This window comes from Anarrhichthys ocellatus, unplaced genomic scaffold (genome assembly GCF_004355925.1).
Source record: "Anarrhichthys ocellatus isolate YVR2014 unplaced genomic scaffold, GSC_Weel_1.0 scaffold47, whole genome shotgun sequence".
In the NCBI taxonomy this organism is placed as follows: Eukaryota; Metazoa; Chordata; class Actinopteri; order Perciformes; family Anarhichadidae; genus Anarrhichthys; species Anarrhichthys ocellatus.
Window position 1 is genome coordinate 871,278 of NW_022280077.1, and position 25,051 is coordinate 896,328.

The 25,051-nt window shown below is 40.8% G+C and overlaps 1 protein-coding gene across 1 annotated transcript in view; it reads left to right on the plus strand.

Annotated features, from left to right (window-relative positions):
* LOC116395511 (nck-associated protein 5-like) overlaps positions 1 to 25,051 on the plus strand; it is a 54,852-nt gene extending 29,801 nt beyond the window's left edge. The window contains exons 8-14 of the mRNA XM_031869454.1: positions 9,073 to 9,249; positions 9,390 to 12,280; positions 12,627 to 12,741; positions 13,484 to 13,559; positions 18,318 to 18,704; positions 19,960 to 20,055; positions 21,225 to 25,051. Of these exons, the coding sequence (XP_031725314.1) occupies positions 9,073 to 9,249; positions 9,390 to 12,280; positions 12,627 to 12,741; positions 13,484 to 13,559; positions 18,318 to 18,704; positions 19,960 to 20,055; positions 21,225 to 21,226 (3,744 nt within the window). The 3' untranslated portion in view covers positions 21,227 to 25,051. The remainder of the gene's footprint in view (positions 1 to 9,072; positions 9,250 to 9,389; positions 12,281 to 12,626; positions 12,742 to 13,483; positions 13,560 to 18,317; positions 18,705 to 19,959; positions 20,056 to 21,224) is intronic.

Here is a 25,051-nt window from a genome sequence, read left to right on the forward strand (position 1 = left end):
AGGCTCTCACTATGTTTTGGTGTTATATATATAGCAATTATGTGTCCTGTTGTGAAACTTGCTGCATGAATCTAAAGTCAACTGGTCAGCTCTATCATGAATAATTGATGAGGGATGATACTTTTGATGGACAGATGATTCTTTTTGCATTCTGAGCTGAATATTGGAAGAAAGCCTCTGACTTGGATGGTCGAGCCCAGCTTGTTAGGCCCTCATTTTCAAAGGAGTGTAAGCTGTAATTGACAGAAACGTTGTGTTATTTGACTGCAATAAGGATCTCTCACTGTCATTGTACCAGCGGGAATACATACGCTTGTTGAAGCCAATTACACTTAAAGTGTGTGCTGTGGTGTTGAATAGCTCCAGCTCTGCAAATACTGGTGCAGTGCACTGCTTGTCCTGCTTGTCACTAATTTATCCAAGGGTACATTATACAGTTCATTGTGAAGTGAAATAAGACTGGAACAGCTAAGACATATACTTATTGCTTAAATGCAAAATATAGTGTATCTGGCCGATACAATTTTGGATTTTCACATATTATAATTGTATTTACTCTCTTTGTCTCATCCAAAACTCAAATTCTGATAAAACGACCCTTCTGTCTCTGCAGAGAATAATTATGCCTAAGGCAGGCAAGAAGTTTCAAGTTGCTTTGTTTCTAAAGGTCTCTTTGGACTGTCGGGGTTGTCAGCAGGATTCCTCTACACTAACAAACTCAAGCTATCTGTATTCAGGGCAGCACCAGTGTATCCAAATAATGGATACACTTATACACTTTCCAAGTCAAGAAGTTGTCAAGGAAAGTCTAGGAATTCCCATACCAGGTCATTAAGTATGCTGGGAGCCGAGCAGAGCAGGAAATGCTGTCCTTCATCTATAACCTTTTCTGTAAAGGCCAAACTTGCAGACGTGGCTAAAAGAGGGATTATGTCTTAGTAGGAGAACCGTATGTATCACAGCAGAGCTGCTCAGCTGCTTCTGTAGGAAAGAGTATTGGACATGCTGATATTTTTTCCTTAGAGCCTGATTTAAACTTTCTCAAAACAATATTTAGTGCATTAATACAGCAGCAAACAACGAAGTCACTTTCCCTTTGCGTGTCTTGTAATCCGAGTTTCCCTATTGTGCCCCACTGGCTCTAATCCACAGCACTGCACTGTGCCAATGGGCTGTTTCAGCTGAAAACATTGTTGCAGAAGCGTTAAACACTGTTTAACGCGCTCTGTCAGCACTGTTGTCATTGTTTGTACTGTTTGCATCGTTAGCTGCCATGTTGAGAGCCGTGTGGAGGCAATCTCTCTCTGAATATCGTGCTGAGAAACTTTGACAAGGTCTCCTTGTTAATTTACATGCTGACTTAGCAACTAGTTGGCCAAATTTCTTGAGTTTGAGACAGTGCTATTATCAATCATATCACAGATTTTTTTCAATATGTGTGGTCATATTTTGTGTGATTTTTTTTGGTTCAGCCGAGATTCCTCTGATGAAACATTTATTAGATCATTTTCAGGCTAGAAAATAAACCCTATTGTTACTGTGGGCACTGAATTCCCAAACTTACGAGACAATTTCACTGTTTCACAGGGCAAGATGAATTTTTACAGCATAAAAATAAAAATGTTAATAACACAACATTGCCAGCAGCATGAGAAAAACCCTTTTATGTGCCAAATGATGCCTTTGATTCACTAATGCAGCATTCACAGTTATCCAGGAGGCTACAGTAGTACTGTAAGATAATGATCTCATGCCTAAAGCTTGAATAATAACTACAGTTGTTATATTGATTTCCAGCAAAGTCGCAAACAAAAGTTTTTAGAGCAAGCTTTGCATTTAAATCTTTGATTCCAAAGTTTTGGGGTATTTTAATTGAGAAATGTTACAAATGTGATTTCCTGCTGTGACCACCTGCTGTGCAGCTAAGCAACAATTTGCTTGTGGTTATGACTAAAATATTAAGTCACTGAACCCCGAGAGTTTTCGGAGGGTTAGGGAATTTGTATCGAGGATGATGATTTGTTCATATGATATATTATACAACATGTTTAATTGATCAAAACAATTGGTTTATGTTGCTGTTGTAAATACATTTTTTTACATATCATCACCTTAAAAAGATGCAAACGGTGAACGACTTAGCAAGCAGATGGCAGTTTACTTATCCAGCAGACATTAGCATTCACTTGTATGTCCACTATTTTCTTTCCCTTAAGCTCTGTTTAGATCTCCACCAACTGCTGATGCAAATTTCTGGCTCGTTAGCAGCTAAATGCCCCACTCTTTTGTTCTGATTGGTGAGAGGCAGGTGGCGTAGAGGGTTTTTTTAGAGCTTTTTTACTAAAAACAAAACAGGTTGAAGAGAACCAAAACAGTTCATCAGGTTAAGGTTTTAGGCACAAAAGGTTATGGTTCATACCACAAAAACTTTATGAAAGGATTGCTCAGTGTTTTTTGTTGTTGTAAAAGCCTGTGATAGCAAAAGCTGTGTTATTTTCTGAAGCCTTCTGTTTTTGTGAGCATGGAAGTTAATGTACTGAACTAGAATAATCTTTCACACAAGCCTGTATTAGAAAATAATTTAAAAGTTATACAAAGGATGTTGTTGCTGCTTCTAAAGAGTAATTCAAATGGTACTTTCACCATAGGACATCAAAAGATATTTTGGTGAGTTGAATATTATTTCATGGACAGACTGGTTTTAATTTCCTCTTGAGTTTGTTCAGTAGAAATAACATGGTGGATGATCTGCTCTGAACCCATTGCCAGAATGCATTCAATGTGCCAGACATGGTCCAAGCCATTGTTCCTCACAAGTCCCTTTTCTCTAAAGACCCTGAGCTGCTCACCTGTCTGAGTGATGAGCCTGCCTTCTGAGATCAGATGAGCTGCGTGATTACAAGAGATCCTGGCCTTTCTACTTCCCCAAAGTGGGAGCAAAGAAGCCAGAATCCATTATGCTCTACACTGTTACAGCTGCAGAGAGTACTCGAAAACAAAAATGAAACACAGGTCATTTCATTGTCTCCCTCTGTGATCAGTGATGGATGGTTTTGAGATCGGAGACATAACACTCTGCGGTGTATCAATTTGCCAGATAACACGGAAAATTATGTAGAGAGACGGAAAATTAGTTTTCCATTGCTGAGTTATGCTTGTTAGATCCTTTTATTACTGTGAGCACCCCTGTTCCCAGTCAGGTTGACTGACTCAGAGCGTGGTGCAATGCATTACACGACACACAAAAGAGAAAAAGAGAGAGTGGGAATAACTCTCTCTTTAATCTTGTTTCTAGTTTGTGCATTTTACTGAGGGGATGTGCAAAGTAATTATAGGCAAGAGAGCACAAAATATAAGGTGCACAGATTGGAGGTTACGTAAGAAATGCCCAACAGGGGTGCTCACAGTGAGCACATCCACCATGTAGTATTTCCCCACTATGTGGGGCTTAGTCTTGGATACTAACAGAGATACCAGAGGCTACTGGTAGTGGCTCTGTGTAGCTGTTTATTGGATTTGGGGAAGTTTACACACCATTTACTCCATCCAGCGATACTCAGTATAGTGTTTGCCGAATACATTAAGTCCTCACCCTAAACGCCTTTTATCCTGTGAAGTGAAAATGCTAAAATGCTAAAAACAAAAATAGTCTGACCTTCCATTTGGCCCATTCATACTTATAACAATAAAGGTGTGTTCAGGTACAGAGCCAAGCAAATATTCGTATACATTTGTGCGTATTTGACAGCTGGACAACAACTGTATAAGCGTTAGCCGTAGGCCTAAGCTAGCAATGTGGTGAAGATCTTGCAGCTAATGTCTGTACAGTTGATACATTGGCATATTTTGTCAGATAATATTCATGTTCTGTGTCAAAGTACTAATGACTGACACAAAAGTTGAAAAAAAATGCAAATTGCTGTAATCGCACAAAAAAAGCCCCAGGTCAGCATCCTCACCAGTTGAAAGTCCATGTAGAGAGAGAGAGAGAGAGACAGAGAGAGAGAGAGAGAGAGAGAGAGCGAGAGAGAGAGAGAGAGCGAGAGAGAGAGAGAGATATCAGTCAGTCAGTGGCTGAGCTGTCACACAAACAGCCAATGTATCAACTGTACAGACATTAGCTGCAAGATCTTCACCACATTGTTAGCTAGCTTACAGCTAACGTTTGGTTAGTCACATTTAATTCATTTGTAAGTCACAGTTGTTATTTCATCCGAAAAAATCAGCAATTGCCGGCTAGAAATGAGAACCCCGCTTTACCTCTGTCTGAAATCAAGAATCCACTGTAGAGAACAAGCTCTAATAATGTGTTACTTCATTTCTATGATTAGACCGTGACTCTGGATGTTTCATTAAATGATTAGAACCTTCACAACAACAACATTGTCTCGCTATGTCTCTGTGCCAAAGAGTCCTAGCTGTGTGACTGTGTGACAGGGTCATCTGTCACAATGTTATTGGAATTCAGTGGCAGAGCGACACTCAAGAGACCTGGGACTGCAAGGTTTTTAAACACCAACAGGTGCCTCTTTCCTCAGATATGCTTCCTGGGAGGGCTGCAGCAAAAGATAAAGGCAATGTAATAATGTCAAATGCATTTGCCCCTTTGAAGTGCCCCAGACGGCATTTGATTTTGTTGCTGTGTGACCTCTTATAACAAAGGCACAATTATTTACCCTTTCTTAAAGTGTCTGAAAATGCATTTGCTTTTGCCTCGCAGGAAGATTTACAACAGAGACACATTGTACAACAAAAACAACTCTTTCCCTCGTAGGCCTCGTTATATAAGTTTCACATGTACACACGTTTTGCTTGCACTAAGCTCTGATTTAAAACTAAAAAAAGTTTAACTTGACTTTCAATTATGTGATTCAAGTTACACTATATCTGCTCACCTCACCATGCAGGGCTACAAGCTAGTGCGGTCTGCTTTTCCACCATTTCACTCCTGCTTCCCTCCTCTCTCTGTATGTCATGCCAAAGTTCACCAAAGTGAACAGCAGTGCGTCTAGTTAGAGCCCAACCCGGCTAAACACTGAGTAGCAGGGAGGGACATGAAAAAGAGAAACAGTAAGGTGTAGATCCGCAGGAAGTATTAATGACAAGGAGCCTGAAGACAATAATGTGTATGAGTTGGAAGACAGTGTGATATTGAATGAGGTGAGAGCAGTGAAGAATGTGTTTCTAACACCAGAGGGGAAGACACTGGTTTCAAGAGCAGCTGAGTGTAACCTTGCTTTGGGCGGCTCTGGGGGATGCATGGACGAGTTTTGATGCGATTGTGAAATTTAAAATGAACTCAAAAGTCCATGGAGGCTAAAGTGCATTGTCCTTGTATCTGAATGGCCCATTGATCAGCAGCCTGGTTGGTGGCAGTGAACCTGAAAATGACATTCTCTTTTGCTATTCACCAATTACCTATTTAAAATGTTATCAGCCCATTAGCACTACCATTCTAATGCATCAGATGGGCTAAACTTATATTTTAAGTGATTAATGTTGTGAATTTGACACAACACAACAACAAAACAGCTTATTTAGGTTTAGGCTACAAAACTAGTTTGTTAGATTTAGGAAACGATCATGGTTTGAGTCAAAATTAGTAACTCTGTTTTAACACAAAAAATAAGTCAATTTGATGAGTTTTAGTTTCACGCGTGACACAAGCAGGTCTCCTGGGTGATAGTCCTGTCTTTGTTTGACACATCCATCCATCCAGCCTGACCTCCTTACTATGCAGACTTTGTCACTCTTTATACTGTATACGTGCTCATAACTGATGCAGGGGAGGCAGGGATATTCTGACTTTCAGTCCCTATGGGTCAAGCTCTAAAAACCTGTCCCATAATGCAACTTGAGGTTGTCCTCTTTAAAGGTCTGAGTCAGTGCTACTAATGATAAATGATAATGATAGTAATAATTATATGAAAAAGAAGAAACAACATGCAAATAGATGCAGTATAAAGTGCTCCACTCTTGTCTTGGATCTTCCACAGCCAGACAGAACAAACGCAAACAGTCACACAAAACCAAGTCATTTTAGCACTTCCATTTATAGATGTGTCATACATTTATTTATTCACTTACTTTTTCTTTTAGTCACGACATAGACGTACTTTTAAGTCGAAAACGCCTGGCTTTGAGCTTTTAAATAATTTGTGAGTAACTCCTGATATCTCTATCTACAGAACTTTCTGAGCTTCTGAATTTGATGCTGTTTGATTTTATGATGAGTACATCCTGTGTGACTCATTAGGCCTACTGACTTTGATGAAAGTATCTTTGCAAAATGCAAATGTAGGTTTAGGTATACTGTATATACAACATAGAGCTGATGATTTCTGCCACCCCTGAGACACTGTATTTAAAATATGGGGCCTTGAGCAATTCTTTCATATGACAAATATTTGGAAGAGGCTTTGGTGCGGTTGCATGTTCTTCTTTCACTATTTGTAATAATCATATCTGAATTGTATGTACAGAAATATTAAGAAATGTTGCCTCACAAAGGGGGAAATTATTGCAATATATGAAGGGGAAGAAACATCTCCACAACTCTCAATTTTGCCCTTGACTTTAAGCACAGGGCCAGTCTGGTTGAGGGTTTGTTAAAGTGGATCACTCAAATCTCAGATAGCCCTCGACATGCTGACTGTAATTAGTTCCAAGATTAATCCGCACAATCATGGTCAAATGTGTCCTCCTCCCACTGTGCTCGTGAAATAATGGCTAGCACGGATAATCAAATAATAGGTGAATATCAATGAATAGACCAAATCACTTCAGTCCCTGGCTCCCTTATGCAATTATTTCCTATTCACATTAATTATTGCTAACAGATGACATTAATGACTTTGAGAGGAAGCTGGCCATGGCAGCCTTGCAAACGTTCAATGCTATTTTAAATGGGGTCACAACACTTTTGACACCTTTGGGTCCCTTTGATTGGAAATGGCACCAATGCAAACAGCATCTGCCAGTGAATAGTGCCAGCAGTTCCTAGGAACATACTGGACTCTCTACACAGGACTCGAAAAGTGGACCTATAAGCCATGAAGCGAAGACATCAAATTGACAATTGTACCTTCTGCCTATTCAGTGCTTTTTGATGCCTTGCATCTTATCAAAATCAATACTTATACTGAGATCAAAATTTAAATAATACCAAAAAACTGATAAATGTATTTTCTCTCGTGCTGTTTGGGCCATCAAAACTAGTTTCAAAACGCTTAAAGCTTATATGGAGCATACTGGATGTGATCCATATCGTATAGTAAATACTTGGAAACCAAGTCCATACCAGTTTCTATGAGCAGTTCTAAAACAACATTCAAAATGAAAGGCTAAACAGTCAACTCACTAACATGTTTGATTATTTAATTTTTTGCAAACCTAGTTTATATTAATATCAGGCTGACAACAAAGACAATGTTACACTGCTACCATCACAGGACATGAGAAAATGTTTGCTATTTCGTGCTAGGCTGATACCGCACACTCAGCACATCAGGATTAATGTTAGCTGGAAAACTAAAACAAAGAGCCAGAAGTGTCTACAAGTTGTATGGAGTTGTACAGTGTTGATGCTCAGCTAATTTGGCAGTACTAGTGACTCATCCACATTACATCACTGGAGTGATTTGGGTCATTAACTAGTCAGAGAAAATTCAATTGTTTTATTTAATTTACAGCAGATACTGTCACGGGAGTTCACGGTGAGGACCCAATAGCAAGACCACAGGAGACAGAAGTTGGTATAAACAGGTTTTATTTAGCCTGAATTAAGATGACAGGAAGGTGTGGAGCCCGTGGTCCGACACCGAAGGGCAGGCGGATTGACGATGTGAGTCCCGTGGCTCGACACCGGAGGGCTGGCAGCTTGACGGCGTGATGTCCCGTCGCTCGACACCAGAGAGTAGGCAGATCGACGGTGTGAGTCCCGTGGCTCGACACCGGAGGGCTGGTAGCTTGATGGCGTGATGTCCCGTGGCTCGACGGCGAGAGTAGTCCGTTAACACAACAGAGGGCAGAGCGGCGGTGTGTAGTCCGTTAACACCACGGAGGGCAGAGCGGCGGTGTGTAGTCCGTTAACACCACGGAGGGCAGAGCGGCGGTGAGTAGTCCGTAAACACAAAGGAGGGCACGGGGGATTCCCGGACCGACGGACACCGGAGGCAGGCACTCAAAGCCGAAGATGCAACGGGGTTGAAGCGGGTGAAAGACGGTACGACCTGACAACCCCAGACTGCAGGACCAGAGTTTATATAGTGCCAGGGAAAGCGTTAGTGGGACCTGAGTCTGGTGTGTCAGCCTGCAGGAGGTAATCGGCTGGAGTGGCTGCAGCTGTGTGGCCATGGGAGGTGCCTGGTCTGACAGGGATCCTGACAGATACATGTAAACGACTGGGGGGAAATCAATTTAGTATCAATTGATAAACCAATCAATAAATAAACCTCAGATAGACAGATGGCAGCTTGATCACTACAGGGAACTGCTGCTTCAGATTTAGAACAAGGGAGTCTATTCCCAAATAAAATGTATGTGATAAAATATGCAGTGAAAGTCCTTTCAAAGCTTTCAACATTTCTTTCAAAGCTACCTCTGTCATCATTTCTCTTTAATACAAATATTGTAAGATGTCAGAACACAGAGGCCTCCCTTTAAAATGTCTCATTGACCAGCTTCAAAACATTTAGTACACCTGCAAGATCAGAGAAACATGCAGACACATTGTATTTTACAACAAAGGCCATCTGACAATTGGAGTTGAAAATGTCAGTCTATTCCTCAATTAGCCTTTGGTTGGAAAGAGACAGCCATGTCTCCAGCCTATCGATTCTTTGGGATCTGTGTCAGAGACAAATGGAGAGCCATGGGGCATTATCATAGTGTATTTCCTTCAGACTGCAAAGAGAGTCATAATTACAATATTTGTCACTGCTGATAAATTGAATTGTATATCCTGTTAATATGTCTCTTATTGCCAATGCTTTGTCAATGTTAGCCTGCAATAAGGACATTCATTGCTTGTTTAATTTCTGTTGATTCATTACATAACTAATGATTTTCCAGGAGGTCCAAAGGAATGGAAAAGCAGGTATTCCCGGAAGGTGGCCCAGCCTGCTGAGTCTAACATGCCCACGCAGTAGTGGTAGCGGCAGTGGCAGTGAACTGTCACTATCCAGTGCTGGTAGTGAGTACTCCAGTGGCTCCCACACTTGGGCAGAGGGACGCGGATTCTCCAAGCAGGTGGGTTTCTTTCATCTTACAATCATCTTCCTTTGATTTGAAGAAAAAGCAAGTTGTCAAAGTTGTCATCTCAATGGCATGTTGGTGATCCCTCTGTAAATTCCATTTCAATAATTGTAAATATGATTTGTAATGCACAGTGCGCCGCAAGCCGGGACAAAAGGATGAGTACGGGTTCAGTATCCAGCAACCACTCTGCACCCATTGAGCAGACAGACCTGGGATGGAAGGAAGGCCACATTCTGAAAGGCCTGAAGCGTCTCCAAATGTGCAGCTCCAAAGAGGCATCCTCACTTGCATCTGTGCCACACTGCAAAGATTGTATGACTTCCAACGAGGGCATATACTCATTTGGTGTCAAGTGTGGCCAACAAGGGAGTACAGCCAAGCAATTAGCCCCTCCAAGTAAATCTTTGAAGGCTGGAGCAGGGACTACTGCCCCCCTAGACTCAGATGATGCCAATACTGAATCAACTAAATTACAAAGTACAGAATCCAGTGATCAACCAACAAAAGAGCTTGTTTGCTTGCAGAAACTGGATGTCACAAGGGATGATGACAACAATTTTCAACAAGACCCTGTAAAACTTGGAGGGAATTCTGGTCTTTTTCCCTCACCTGTCACAGACAACTTCTTATTTTTGGAGGGCCCCTCAGTAAAACCTGGTGTAAGCCCAACAGATAGCCTTACGCATTTGGAGGAAAAAAACAAGCCTTCAAGCATGAAGTTAAGTGACAGAAACAATAACCAGGAAAGGCCTACTGACCGTAAATCCAGACTTGATCATGTCAAAAGACAACAGGGCAGATTTGCATTCAAGCAAGTCGAAGCAGATACAAATAACGTGAGTTCCTCTATTCAGCATTCTGCAACAACTGCTCTGAGCTCTGTGAGTGTAGCCAGACAGCGCAGCTCCTCAATGGAGGTTCCTCACTGCAGAGACCAGGCGAGTCAAGCTGTCAGTGAAAGCCAGGACTACACCATCTCAGAATCTCCACAGAGGAAACTGAAACCTCAGCTTTGTGACTCAGCAAGAAAGGCTTTCATTCTGCGGAGCAAGAGTGCGGATGGAGGGAAAGAACAACCTAAGCATACACATTCTCCCCTCCACCAAAAACTCATCAAGGGCCACAGGTCCAAAGGTCAGTCAAGCCCTCCTGGGCACAGTGTTCCTAGCAAAAGTACAAATCTCAATAAAACACATTGTTCAAACAAGGGATCATTATCTAAAGTTGAGAAAGATGAGAACATTTTGGTACCAACAAGTTCCAAGTCTCTCAAGAGTGTACGCTCTCCCCTCGCATCCCCTGTGAAGCATTCAAAGACATTTAAGCCGCCAGGGATCAATGAATGCTCAAAGAGCCCAACAAAATCATCTTTACAAGTCACTGGACTTCAATCAAGCAACGAGTCTGTGGAAGAGAGCATCTACGACAACTTACCCTGCTCTCCACGAAAACAACGACGCCAAGACCAGCACTTTCCCGCACTTTCAGAACGTAGGTCCCTGTCCCCACCACCACCCCCAGGTCGAACTACTTCTCTTGTCCTTCGTCCCAGTTATGACAGCTTACCAAAAGCATATACATCTGCAGGTCAGGCTCAAAGCTCTACTACTGGCAAGATAAAAACGGGCACCACCAAGCCACAATCATATCTTCCTTCTATTTTACAGCCACAACAATCCAACATAGCAAAGGACAATCAACATACAGCTCCACAACTGGGTGCTGATGGGAAGCCACTGACAGATATCCCTGCCAAGCTCTACCATACCCAGTCATCTAAGATGCCATCTGTCTCACTTCAAGAGTCTTCAGAGTCAGTCCAGCTATCTATGGACAGAACTGCCACATGCCATGATGAACATGGTGCTCCATCTATATTTCCAAGTCAGAGCATCTTACAAAGATCCCAACAAAGCATTAGTGAGCCAAAACTTTCAAATGTATTGTCTCAGGCATATTCTAAGATGTACTGCCATGGGATTGCGAATAATCCTCAGAGTTCCACCTCAAGACCTGTAATTATGTCTCTCCCTGTAAATGCTAAATCTCATGAGGCAATTTCTGGACAGGAAACCAATACCTTCCTAGATTTTGGAAGACATGACAAAGATGATACAAACTCCACTGCAAAAGGTATCCACACCTTTCAGACTTTTACGTGTGATCCCCAGATGATACATGAATGTGGAGCTCACGATAAAGTCCGCAGAAAGATTGAGACCCGCTGTAACTCACTGGATTCTGAGCCCTCTGTTCAACCTGTTGCATCAGATAGCGGTGTGATGTTAGATTGGGGATTTGATGAGGAAGGTTGGCTGTTTAAACGTTCTGTGTCTGTGTCAACCAGACCTCCACTTAAGCCAGTAATGGGAATGAATGGGGCTAAGGCTCGTAGCCAGAGCTTTGGTGCACGCTACATGGACAGGCCAAGCTTCAACAGATCTGGAAAGGTCCGTACCCAGATCAAAACACACTCAGGTAGCTCCTTGAACTCTCTTAGTGATGTCCTTCCGGGAAGTATGAGTTGCTCAAGTAGCTACCATTGTCCAATGAATCGATCCCTTTTGAACAACTTTTTGATTGAAGAGGGCCTGACAGTACCTTCACATTTGGGGTCCTCTAGTGAAAGACTTCAGAGTCTTAAACACCAACGAGAGCAGGCTAGGCGCCTTCAGATTGAGCAACAGTTTTCAAGCGCCTTTGGCGAGCCAGTTTCTGAAGAACCAGAGAGACAAAGTTCTATAACCACAATCGAAGAGAAAGTGATGCTCGGCATAGAGGAGAACTTGCACAAGACTCAGGAACAGGAGAGAACCAGTGAAGTGAAGCAAAAATCGGGCTCAACCTTAGCAAATTGGTTTGGTTTTCGTAAGAGTAAGCTTCCTGCTCCAAGCAGCAAAAAGACTGATCCACCCAAAGTTAAAGAGGACAAGAGGGAGCAAAAGATTACATCACTTCTGGGAGGAAAGCAAACAAAGTCTGACAAAAAGAGAGACAGAAGAAAAAACGATGGAAAAGAATGGTAAGGAATTCCTAAAATCACTATTGAATGCCATCTTTTGACTCGCTTTTCGACTTTCATTGAATCTTCATCTCAACATTAAACCTTCAGTTTTTGTTCCAGCAGATTTTCTTCATAGCTTATTGCTAATGAAGTACTTTAATGCCTCAGAGGACTACGGACATTTTTAATCAAGTTGTCTTAGACACATGTGCTAGTCTCCTTAGCCCAGAGACCAATTGAGACTAATTTCATACAGAGATTTAAAGTGATATAGGGTAATTTATCCAAATCATCCAGGGCATGTTGAGTCAATATCAGAGGATCTCAGTATGTAGTGATCTGTTGACAAACTGTTTTCTTTCAGCTCTGTGGCGATGAGAGAGTCTCATGATGCAGTGCGGGCATGCATCTCAATGCCCTGCCCAGGAATGTCCCTGAATGAGATACAAGGACATACTGACTTCACTGGGGACCCGAAGGTAAATTAAAAAATTTCCTCTCATTTTATTTGTATGTGGCCAGTTTTAGTTCTCATCACAAAAATGTCTTTATAGATGTGTCCCCAAAACCTGTTTTATGTAAAAGTATGTTTGTTTTAGTAATATGACATTACTGTAATTGCACCAGAAAGTACAATATGAACAAAAACAACAAATTTATAAGAAATATACTTATAATTAGTATAAAAAATAAAGTGGGATCAAATGAAAACAGAAAGCTACTACATGACCGTCTTTACAAGTGAGAATTACTTCAGGCTGATTCCACCAACTGTCCCTCCATTTCTTTTTTTTTAATTCTCAACCACTCTTACACACAGTTTCATCATTTCAGCCTTAATTACCAAATCCTATCTTGTGACCTTTTAAATTCATCACAATGTTGCCATTGGAGTCCATTTATTCATCCAAAGAATGTATTAATATTTCAACAAGTGAACACATTAAGTTTTAGTATCAAGCCGACACACTATATCGTAGTTTGAATATGTGATTATTGTTTGAAGTTCAAAACCTGTGAAACTTACTATATGCAGTGCCACTTATCAGTCAATAGAGGAAAATAAGGGTAGAGCTAAAAATGCTAACAGAATATGGAGCAAATTCTTTCATTTGTCACGTTAGGACTCTGACACAGTCAAGGTTGGGTGACACTGTACATGCAGAAGTATGGAAGAACACGTAGGTAACTTCTCTTTTGACTTTCTACAAAAACACATAGATGCAGATGGTGAACCTGAGAGCTGATGGTGAAAATGGATCCACAGTGAAGAGCCCCAACCAGGATGCTGTAATAGGTCAGACTTTTCTAGTCACTGTTTTGTAGGACTCTCCAGAATTCCTTACGGTCACTGCAATGAGTAATTCCCCAATTTGCTCTTTGAGCAATTTCAGCATGCTAGCATTAAGGTGTTATCTGTGCTTACCATTTTACAGTTTGCAGACAGAAGTGAAGACCAAATATGAAAGATATGTGTAAGTCATAAACATGATGAATATGCTACAAACAGTCAAGCAATCATGCAAAATGCTCAATTTTGTCAGTGTGTGCTTTTTCCTCCATATTTCTGTTAATTTTATTTGTTCTATTTCTGCATTTGTTTTTTGTTTTGGGTGGCAGTTTGAATCAAGGCAAACAGGAACCATTTCACCACGATTGTATTTCACTCAGAGTTTGCCCTTTAATGGGGACATTGTATATGTCCTTGACCGCTCATCTTCACAGATCCATGCACTAAAAATTTGCATGCACAGGCTCATCCAATTGGGATGAACCTACTCATCCATATGGTGATCCAAGCTCCTTCATGGCGTTTTTGTTCCGGCCACAGTGATATAGGAAGTTCGACTGGACAGTTCCAGCACTGACCTCTTGTAGAGCTGTGTTGTCATATGATGATGATGATGTTGAGGTGGATTGAGGATGGGATTATCCTTTGTACAGCGCTGCACTTGGAAACTCCAGTCCCAGTTTCCACATTTTTGACCAATTAATTAAGTTGGGCTACGTGTCGCAAGTGGATAAATGGTGGTGCTGTTACAGATTTTGAGCAGTTTGACAGGTTCAGCTTTAGAATACATTTTATCACTCAGAAAGAGCGTATTTAATGATAGCCCCGAGACCGACGCTTCCTGTTACAATTTTTTCATCTTTTTTCTTTTCTAATACGTACATGTGTATTAATTAGGAATGTGCAATGGCTTCTTCTCTAACATGTTAGCCCAAAAATACTTTTTAGGCGAATGGGTTATGTAAGGTCCCATTGTATTGTCTTGACCCTTCGCTAAGTCCCACCCCTCAAGCAAGACTAGCCCATCATAGCGTAGCATCGACGAGCCCCAACCACGGTCCAACAACTATCCTGCTCTGTCTGCTTCATGGACACACTCAATCAGAATGTCGACATTTTGGGACTGTGGATTACGTGCTAGTCTTGGTTAAACATTGTGAAATAGTGAAATTCATTGCTCAGAGAGGTTGGAAGGAGATATATGTTTTCTTGAGAAGGGTAATTTGAATATGTCCAATTCACAAATGATCTAATGACCAGATAATGGCGTGGCATGATCATCACATGTCAAGAAGAATGTTTTTGGGGGGGCAGACGGTTTTGCTGCCCTACATGTCAGGAGGCATAAAGGGCAATGATGAGACGGTGTGAAATGTGAAGTTCAGATAAAAAGGACATGTATTGCTACTGCATGTATTGGTGTTTTCTCCCAGCTTGGGTCTGCTTGGTTCAACCACATTGTGGATTTAATTATCAGGTATTTTCAGATCGGGATCGACTGTCTTTGGGTCTCTTTCGAATCAGTTCTAATAACCCCTGGGTGTGGTTCAAATGGGTCTCTTATTGAAAATGGATTCATGGGCAAGTATCCCAAACACGTATGTCAAAACACTTCAGGTCCATTTTGCTTCGGTCGATTTGCTGCTCAAATGCGATCTCTCTCGCTCACACTGACCAACACACATGAGTTATTTTCCGCTTACTATTTAACTTAAGGACGCAACCTAGCCAACAATGAGAGAGGAGACTGAAACTAGACAACAAGTAAAACTTAATTTGGTCCTTATTTCATTGTGGTCACTTACTAGGTTAAAAATAGCTGCAGATAAAACTCTCCACATCGCTCAGGTAGAGGACGCTGACAGACCCTGCTGGATTTTCAGTGGCCAGAGTGACACCATGGGCAAGACGCTGCAAATATCAAGCGTATTTGATTCGGGCGACTGCCTGCCCTCAGGGTTTAATCACCTCATTAAAATTTCAGTACTGCACCAGTTAAGCACGCTCACCCAAGCCACTGCTGAGTGAATTAAGTTTGCCTTCAGCTGTGAGCTGAATTAAACCATCCAAGCTTGGCATGAACTTGTCGGGCCTCATGAAGAGTTGACAGAATAGTTTTTAACTTGATGCTTCAAAATAATGCGAGTCAAACGAAAAACAACATTAGTCACAAGGTCTGTAGTTTATACTGAGGTGCCACATTTGTACATCTGAGACTGTTTTTGTTATTTCTCATCAAATTAGACTTCTTCTTCTCTCTTATTTTAAAGTTCTATTATTCGCCGATGGGGAGTGACACTGTCACGGTTTAGGCTTTGCCCCTGTGTTCCTGTGTTTCTGTGTGTGTGTGTGTGTGTGTGTATGTATGTTTCCCCTGATTACACTCATCCTACTCACCTGCCCAGTCCACCCAGCTGCCTTCAATCTTCTCATCACCCCACACATATATACTCCCCTGCTTTCCCTGTTCTGGTTGTCAGATCGTCCTTGTTCGTTCCCGCATTGTGTCTCCCTCGTGTCTGCTCCGTGCTCCAGCGTTTGCTCCTCGTGTTTGCACCTGGTTTGCACCTTTCCCTTTTTTTGTGACTTTACCCAGTTTCCAGGCTAGACCGCTGATTAGCTAGTCGGCACTTTGAACTACAAGTAATGTACCTGCAAAAGTTTAAATGCTAACTGTAAAAATCTTTATCCAGACAACAGGGCTTAGGGTTAGGGTTCTGTCGATTCAGCTGTCAATCAACACACTTGCCAAAGAATAAATCTGGAGATTATTACTGCAGTGCTGCTTTGTGACATGGAGCAGTTATTGATTGAGCTTGGCATAACAGAGAGGGGATGTGATGTGAGGAGGACAACAACCTCACCGTACATGCGAAAGGCTTGTTGAAAACAATCATTTCTCAGCCTCTGTGATTCTGCCTTTCCAGGGAAGAATGTGTCGCAGCGGTTCTTGTTAACTTCCAACTAAAGGCCAAACTAATCAATAGTGTCTCTGTTCAGTGTCTTCTCAATTCAATTAATTGTTCTTGTTTACAACAGGGTATAAATGACCATTTCCATCTCAAGCGCTGCTTCACTGACAGACACTTAAAGCAAAACAAATGTGATACATGAAAAGCAGCAATTGTCATATAACTGCAATGGATGTTAGTGACATTGCTACAATGTGTCCGTCACTCATGCTCTAAATTAAGCTATTCCGAGGTGCTAAGATGTTTTTTATTGCTGCTTACGTTGACATTTGCAACTTTTAATATGATGTGTGTCGTTTATTTTAACGGAAAAGTACTATACATAAAACTGATCCTATAACATTTCCCTTGGGTGACAAATTTGAAAAACTCTATTAATTTGAGCACTCTAGCTTAAACATGGAATGAGAAAAAAGGGGGGGGGGAAATGAGCTTGTATCCCAGAAGAGGGGTGTAAAGTCTTAATTAATAAAGGGGGAGCAGCTGTTGCCTTTGCTCCAGTGTGAGATTGCCTGCAGGTTCCTGCCACAGGGTACATATAACATGAGCCTGCATGACAACAGCTGGAGGATATCTTTTTGACAGATTTGTTTTGCAAGATAGACGATTCTCTGATCCAACAACTGTTATAATGTGTAATTCTGGAGACACAATGTCAGACTTTTGATTGAACAATGCAAATTCTGCATCTTTAATCTCAAAGCTGAGAAACATCACATACAACATAACTGTGTGTTTGGCAGTTATGTTTGATATGTTGCAAACAAAATACACACTTATGGGGTTGTATTTATGTTTCATGTCGTATGCCATTCCGTGCCTTTCACAGTGTGATCAATGCATGCTAGTATTCGCACACCCATTAAACAACATCTGTAATACAAAGCAGCAGTGGTTTAAGTGGGCTTCATTTGTATTGGCCGAGTCGTCCTCTGTGGGGGGCTACATGTAGGGTGTGATCAGCAAAATCTTTACCCATCCTTTACACTAGTGTGTAATTATATGTACTGAACCACCATTTTTCAACTTGGCTTTTAAGAGGAAACCATCGGCAAGCATGAGTAGAAAAAAAAAACAGACCAACCATCTGTTGCATGTCTGCTTTGAAATGATCAAAAACACAACACTAGAATCCACTCCTTAGAGCTCAAACAGTCAAGATAATGTTGCAGGAACAACAAGGAGGCATCAGGGAAACAAGCTTATGCAGAAAGGTAAATTAATATTGATTGGTAAAGCTGCTCTCATTTGATAGTGAACGTTTTTCAACTGATTCAAATCATCAGTTATCATTTCTAGCAGCTTATCCACAGCCCAGTCAAAAATGGTTTGCTTTGTACGTTTCTTCAAACCACTGATACGTTGAATGTCAATGTTTTTGAATTGGATCTGAGCAAGTCATGTAGTATATTGAGTGACTATGTATAATTGTGCGTTGCTGCAAGCGTGATACGAGGTTGATATGAAACACGTTTATACTTGTTTTTTTCCTTCAGAAATGTCGACGTTCAATGTATACCGTGGGTGGCAGAAACATACAACGCCAACAATTTTTGTGTTGACTGGGTTGTTATCCATGAATGACAAACAGTTTATTCTCCACATGGAACAACTTACCCCAGACAGACTGTCCTTCGAGACACTAGACAGTCAATTATTATGTTAGTGTATATACATTTTACAGTTTCTTTAGTGCCACTTCAACCATGGTTACCCTGTTGTTTCCTTCCTGTTGTTCTCCTTGTCTTTCCCAAGCCCCTGAGCCACTTCGACTGTTCTCCTTGTGCCGCAGGCTCCGGCTGCAAGATGCGAACGTTGGACAGTGGAATTGGGACCATCCCCCTTCCTGAATCCTGTTCCTTCTTCGCCTCCATCCTGCACCTCCTCCCCAAATCCTCATCAACCCCAGAACCGTCCCTCAGTCCACCCAGTGTCCCCGGTTCCTCCAGCGAGGACATGTCTCTTTCCCCATTACCCCGGTGGAGAATACCCTCCAGCTTTAAGGACTGCAGCCATGCAAGGCTGCCGAACTCCCTCTCCGACTCCTCTATGACCCATATCCAGTCAGTGCCTTTCCCCACTGTGGCCTTCCTCCAGCCCATCCAACCCCAATCTGAACCCATTGTGACCTCTGCCAGTGTGTGTGATACCCAGAGCAGGCTGCCCAGACTACCACCAGGTACAGTAAAGCCACAGAAGTTTCTGCAAGAAGCACAGTGTGTGTGTGGGCTGCTGAAGTGAAGATGACGCTCGTAGGGTTTTCTCATTTCTCTTCCACTAAACTCCTGAACTCATCTCATAGATAAAAAAATGTAATCTTAAATGCAATTTTTTTTAATATAACAAATTGTTCTGTATAAGCTATATAACAGGCTGCAAATTTCTGACATCTGTCACTCTCGTTCAAAAAGGAAATACCCAATGAACTTTCTGCTCGTGTAATTCATTATTCATTTATCCATTGTGAGGAGCATGTTAAGAAGATGTTGTTCTCCACCACACACACGCTATATATTTTCATCAGCACAGTTTCAAAAGGACTATGATGGGAATGGGGAACACAGGTACACTTAATGAGCTGGTGCTCAGTTAAAGCAGCTGTGTCTCGCTTGATTGACTTTATTATTTGAAAGTGATTGGCAATCTGTTCTCATTTCAATCTTCCTTACGTTTATCACAAGTCACGTTGCAGCAGTAAAAGAAAAAAGAAAAGTTTTTTTTTTAATGTTACAGCCTGGAAAGCTAGTTACTGTTGCTATAAGCCTGTCCAGCGTTCCATTCTTGCATGGCATGCAGTTTATAATGATTTCTGTGGAAAATTTATGACTCGCAATTTGTAGTAAATTTTTGAAAAACCTGATTTCAGACAGAGGTAGACAAAAGCAGGCAGGCTTCTCATTTCTGACGGCCATCAATTGTGCAGGCTGAAATGGCAACTGTCGCTTGCAGGTTTTATTAAAGTTGCTCTAGCTAGCTAGCTAATTAAAGTCATGTTTCACTTGTTTCTTAGTGCAGATTGCTAACCCTACAGCCCAACTGACAGCCCAACTTTATATGTCAGTCGTTTCTTCTGACACACAGTGACTACTTTTAACAGTTTGATTTAGGCCACCTAAGCTGTCAACCCATATTTGATGAACTAGACTCAAGCTTCATTTGCACATTGTTTCAGTTTGGAGAGGTGGCTGTCACTTTCAGGTCAGAATTACAATGTTGTCATCTTTCACGATGCTTTAGACCTCACTCAAATCTCCTGCCACTTTGAATTCAGAATGATAATCTTGCTCTCTTTGCAGATGTCAGATGTCAGCCTGTCTGTGTCATTCTGTTCTCCTAACTTCACATTTAACTCCTTTTCTTGACAGGAGAGAGACTAAAGTCTGACTGCTGTGAAAACCTCTGAAATAAGTTTCATTCTGTGCTTTTTTTTCCAGGTGGGATGGAACCAAAGAAGTTAAGCTATATCAAATCGAAAACACGAGCCACTCCAAGCCAACAGAAAGAGCAGACAAGACTTCAGCTTGCCAACTGTAAGAGACGATGGAACAGGTTTATTTAAGTGATAACTTCAGGCCGAAAACCTGTTATATGCTGTGTCCACATATCATTTTTCCAGTGTCCACATTTTTATTCTCTAAATATTTTATCCAGTGTTACACTGAGAAGTTCCTTCATGATAGGATACTAAAAAAACTAGAGAAACGATTTTTAGGTTATTACTTCTGAGCGTCAAAGTCAAGTCACTGTGGCGTGTAGCTACAAAGATGAAGTGAAGTGCAACAATTTCTCTTCATGTCGTAGAAACTGTACAGTTTGCCTCAAAAGTGCATTTAAAATGCTACTTTCCTGTAAACTCATTTTCATCCCCACAGAGCAGAAAGTAAGCTTAATGGTAACAAATAAACACATGACTGACAAGTTTCACAAACATCATTTGCATTTCACTGCAGTACATTTATGCTGATATTTCCGACCCGTGCGTGTGTGGTAAATATAAGATAAGAACGTACGATATACCTTTGGGTTAACCAGCCACAGGTTTCATGTTGCACAGGTGCTGTCTGACACACAAACAAAATGCCCATAAAGATTCTGTGTTGGGTGTAATGATTTTATTAAATCAGTTTCATTTACAGAAATACTCATTTTCTGTACAAGGTTATAACGCACAGTTTTCCCACAGTAGCAATCCAGAAATCCGATCAGGTGCCAGTTGAACTTAAGCAACTGATTTATGTGGGGAAAATGATACAACTTCACATCAACATGCAGGGTAGTAGGTTTCTTACAAATATCATCCCTGCCCACTGCAATCAAATCACAAGTTGTCTGTTTCTATTTGCATTTAACCACAGTGCGTGCAGGAAAACTGCAGCTGGTACATGTTAAATTAACTTCCAACAACACAATACTCTTGAAATCACCATAAACTGTAATTTGAGGTGCTCTGCAGTCAGTGGAAAGAGTTTCGGACTTTGTTTTGAATAAAATTGGCTCTGTATGTGCAGGTTCTCAGAGCACACAGAGGATTTGTATTGCAGTATGTGATTTAACCATTTCCGGGGAAATAAACAAATAAATATTGCATTATACAAAACAATTTATAAAATGATGTTACTTTTCTTTATATGGCAGATGCTGTTCGCATGCATGGCATCGTGCTGCAGGATCTCACTCTGCTCTACATCTTCCATTTCAGAGTTACTCAGCCATCCCGAAGCAAGGAATCAATCAATCAGTTGGATTTATCACTCGAACACACATGGAGGATCCCTAAGTCCCACCGTTTGGATACGGCGTGTCTGTGTCAGGATGAAACACTCAGAGCTGGACAACAACTGAGCTTGGCATTGCAGGCTTCCCCCTAGGTTTTAGTGCAGTGTGGAGATACTGAGTAGCCTTTCAGGTGTAGTAATCAACCTTCTGGCATCCATTTTGGAGGTTTGCAGCTCATTGGCATCAGCTGGGAGCAGCTGGTTGAAATTCTAAATGTACAGCTCTGCTGTCTCACAGGACTGGAGGTAAACAGACAGTTATTTTCCTTTACACTTTTTTTTTTTTTGTTTTTTCCCCACCCTGAGAAGTAATAATTTTGACAAAAACATGCACGTGGCCGGCTTTTTTATTTTGGTGATGTGCGGTTAGCTACTGTATCTCTTTCAGGGCTACTTGTAATCATCTCATGAACACAGTTGCACACAAGCTAACGCCTGAACAGTGGGTCCAGTTTAAGCTAACATACGTGGCCTGCAGCTGCGAGTTTACATTGAGACGACATAACCATGCTCGTTAGCTAGCTAAACTAACTGTTCTGAGTTGTTTCTGATTGAAATGTTCTAACAAAGCGGTATACATAGGACTGTTAGTACTTTGCGGACACACTGTTTATAGTTCCATAATCTAAACATCGAAACACATTACAGCAAATTTCCTAACCTGGTTTTTTAAAACTTAAAATGTAGCCACTAGTGCACAGAGCAAATGCTTAACACAATGACTGACATAGCTAACATAGTTTGCAAGAGCCTATTTTAATATCCAGCAGACAAAAAGCAGCGTCCTATCTGATTGGTTCTGGCCACTTTACGAATCTTATATTCAAAGTACAACACATAGTCCTTTTATCCCGCTTTTGGTCTCCACCAACTCTTTAGAAATAGTTTTGGGTCTTGCAAGCTGTTTCACTACATGAACAAGCCACTCGGTAGCTTTCTCATTTGGTGCGCACAGTGGGTTTATCTGACTGTGCGCCTGCACAACCAATACAATGAGCCAAAAGAAGCTAAAAAGTATCATTTGATTCCATTTTATTTAAAAAAGAAAGAGAAAAATTGGTTAATGCAGGTTCAAACCACCAAATCACCACCAGACCTCCATTATGGCACCAGCTGTGGCCACTTTTGGAGATTAATGATGCAAATTAAAGGCCTCCACTAAAATCCTGCTGAGCATGGATTGTTTAGACATTTATTTGCATTCTCCAGCAATGTATGAACATTTTAATAAATGTTTATATGAAGATCAAATTTTGCTTAAGATCTTGTGAATATCTAAGCTTCAATAAATATGTCAGTAATTTATTTTCGGATGGAAACTTATAAACTCAAGATCACAAATTATGACTTCCATCCTGCAGACATTTTATGTACAGCACTTACTACTGATTGCCATTCATGAGCTCTATACCTGACTTGGTAATGTGATTCTTTAAAGTGTGCACTATCTTGTTGGAAACTTTTTTTTTTATTGTCACAATGTTAATATCAACTTGCATGCAACCACCCTCGGACTTATTCTAACCACAGAAATGCATCGTATGAATCTGATATCCATTATATGACGAGTTTCATCACAAGAGGTAAAAAATACTGATGAGGGAAACTTGATATGCACTGCTCAGTTTTTATGACATATTACACACATTACATATTGTCATTACATAAGCAAAGGTCTATTTTGAATATCCTCCATCGTGGATCTGACTATCACGCTTGAAATTACTTTAAATACGTTTTGAAAACAGTGCACATTGCATCTTGTCATGAAACTCTTCACGTGTGTACTGCGTTCTGTATTTTTTAACATATTTCCACAGTTATGACATCAAGACAAAGCAGTGAGTTTTGCATGTAACCTTAGCACCTAGTAGGCACATTGTGGACATTGTTGTGCTAGCTCAGGGAAAATACCATTTATTGTCTCTGATAGATGCTGTGGATTTAATAAGTAAACCTCAACTTTAAAATGTGCAACCATTTCATTGCAGCCAGTGAACCAGCCCAGTCCCTAGGAAAAGGCATTGTACGTTTGTGCAAACCACGGATACGTTGGATACGTTTTGCATTCGCTCGGAGCAAGTGTGTAGTACAAAGAGCGATACGCAGAGCAAGTGATGTAGTTTATCCAGCGACCATTAGTGAAAGATAACGTGGTACAAAAACAAAAAAAGTACAATGAGCATTACAGGGGAGGTGGGAGGTGTGGTGGATGGGTCAAACAAACACAGATTTCTGTTCATGAACCGTGTGAAACCAAAAGTAGACATTGACTTTACGCATATTACGTAATGTTTTTGTATTGTTACGTTATTATGTTAACAAACCATTAACTTTTTTTCTACCCTTAACCAAGTAATTTTATTGCCTCAACCTAACCAATTGTTTCACAATGTTAATCACGTTCCATTGAGTGTTTCTGCAAGTGTCATACAAGACTGGTATGAAATTGTTTCAGAAACATTTGCGTAAACATTTGCAGAAATATACAATGACATATTTTCTGGCGACTGGGTTGAGTGAACACACCAGATTTCATTGTTCTGTAATGGTTTAAGGATATTACCTGAACTCAATATTTTCCTCTTGTCAGTTTTTGTCTGGACATTTAACTGTATAATACCTCACCAGTTTCTCTCTCTATTTTGTATGCTGTGTCCTTTATAGTAATGTTTTTGGTGTTTTGAATGCATCCCGACTTTTAGCTGCTTTGCGATGTTTCCCCCCCCTCACACCTTTGTCGGCTCCCTGCCCTTCGTGCGTAAATGTTTGCCAAAATGCATATTGCCAAACACTGCTCTGAGCTAATCGTATACAGAAAATGAATGCAACTGAATCTACATATCAGACTTGTCATGGTGACTATAGCCATATTGTTTTGAAACCCTAGACACAGTTCACACTTTCACGTGATGTAGAACCATGGAGCACTGTACCGTTGCACAATGTCATTAGTCATGTCATTTAACTGTATTTACCTCTTTAAATCTTTACTCACTTGCTACATGTATATGTTGAAGGTAATAATTGTAAACTTAAAGGGGAGTTCATGCCAATAGCATCACACAGGTTTAATGACTGAAATATGTAGCGTACATAGGTGAGACGAGGTGTTAATGGATCAGGGAACAGATTGGCTATACTGATACGGGTCGATGGAGCATGGTGTCTGTGTTTTTAAAATGGCTCACATAATGAAGAGTCTCACTCTCACAAGAGTATTGTATTTTTCTAACATTTACTCTAATGCCCTGCATTTGCACTCAGCACTGATGAGTGTAATTTACCATTTATTGCACATATTGTTACTCACTATTACAGTTATTCTCCCTCTAAATGTTTTTTTTTTTCAGAACCCAATAATAACAGTGATGTTCTCGTGTGACAGTCACCTTAGCAGTGCGGATTGAGAATTGTATATTACTGATATTCTTTGTTTTATGTAAAAGAAAGAGAGAAAAAAATAAACAATTTCAATACTTATACAACATTATGGATTCTGCCTTTTGGTTTGTTGTATTTGAGTGAATTCATGTGGCTAAAAGAAGCAACAGGTGTGATTTTTATGCAAACAGGGGAGACCGTTTCCTCCACTCCCAGATTCCAGCCCAATCTCTCTGCTTGCCTGTATGAAAGATGGAAGCGCTACAGAGCACTGGGTCCAACTTACTTTTCCAACTCTGTGACAACAAGAGTTGTTTTTTTTTTCCATTAAATGCAAAGCAAACAATTTGCAGAATACCAACCAACA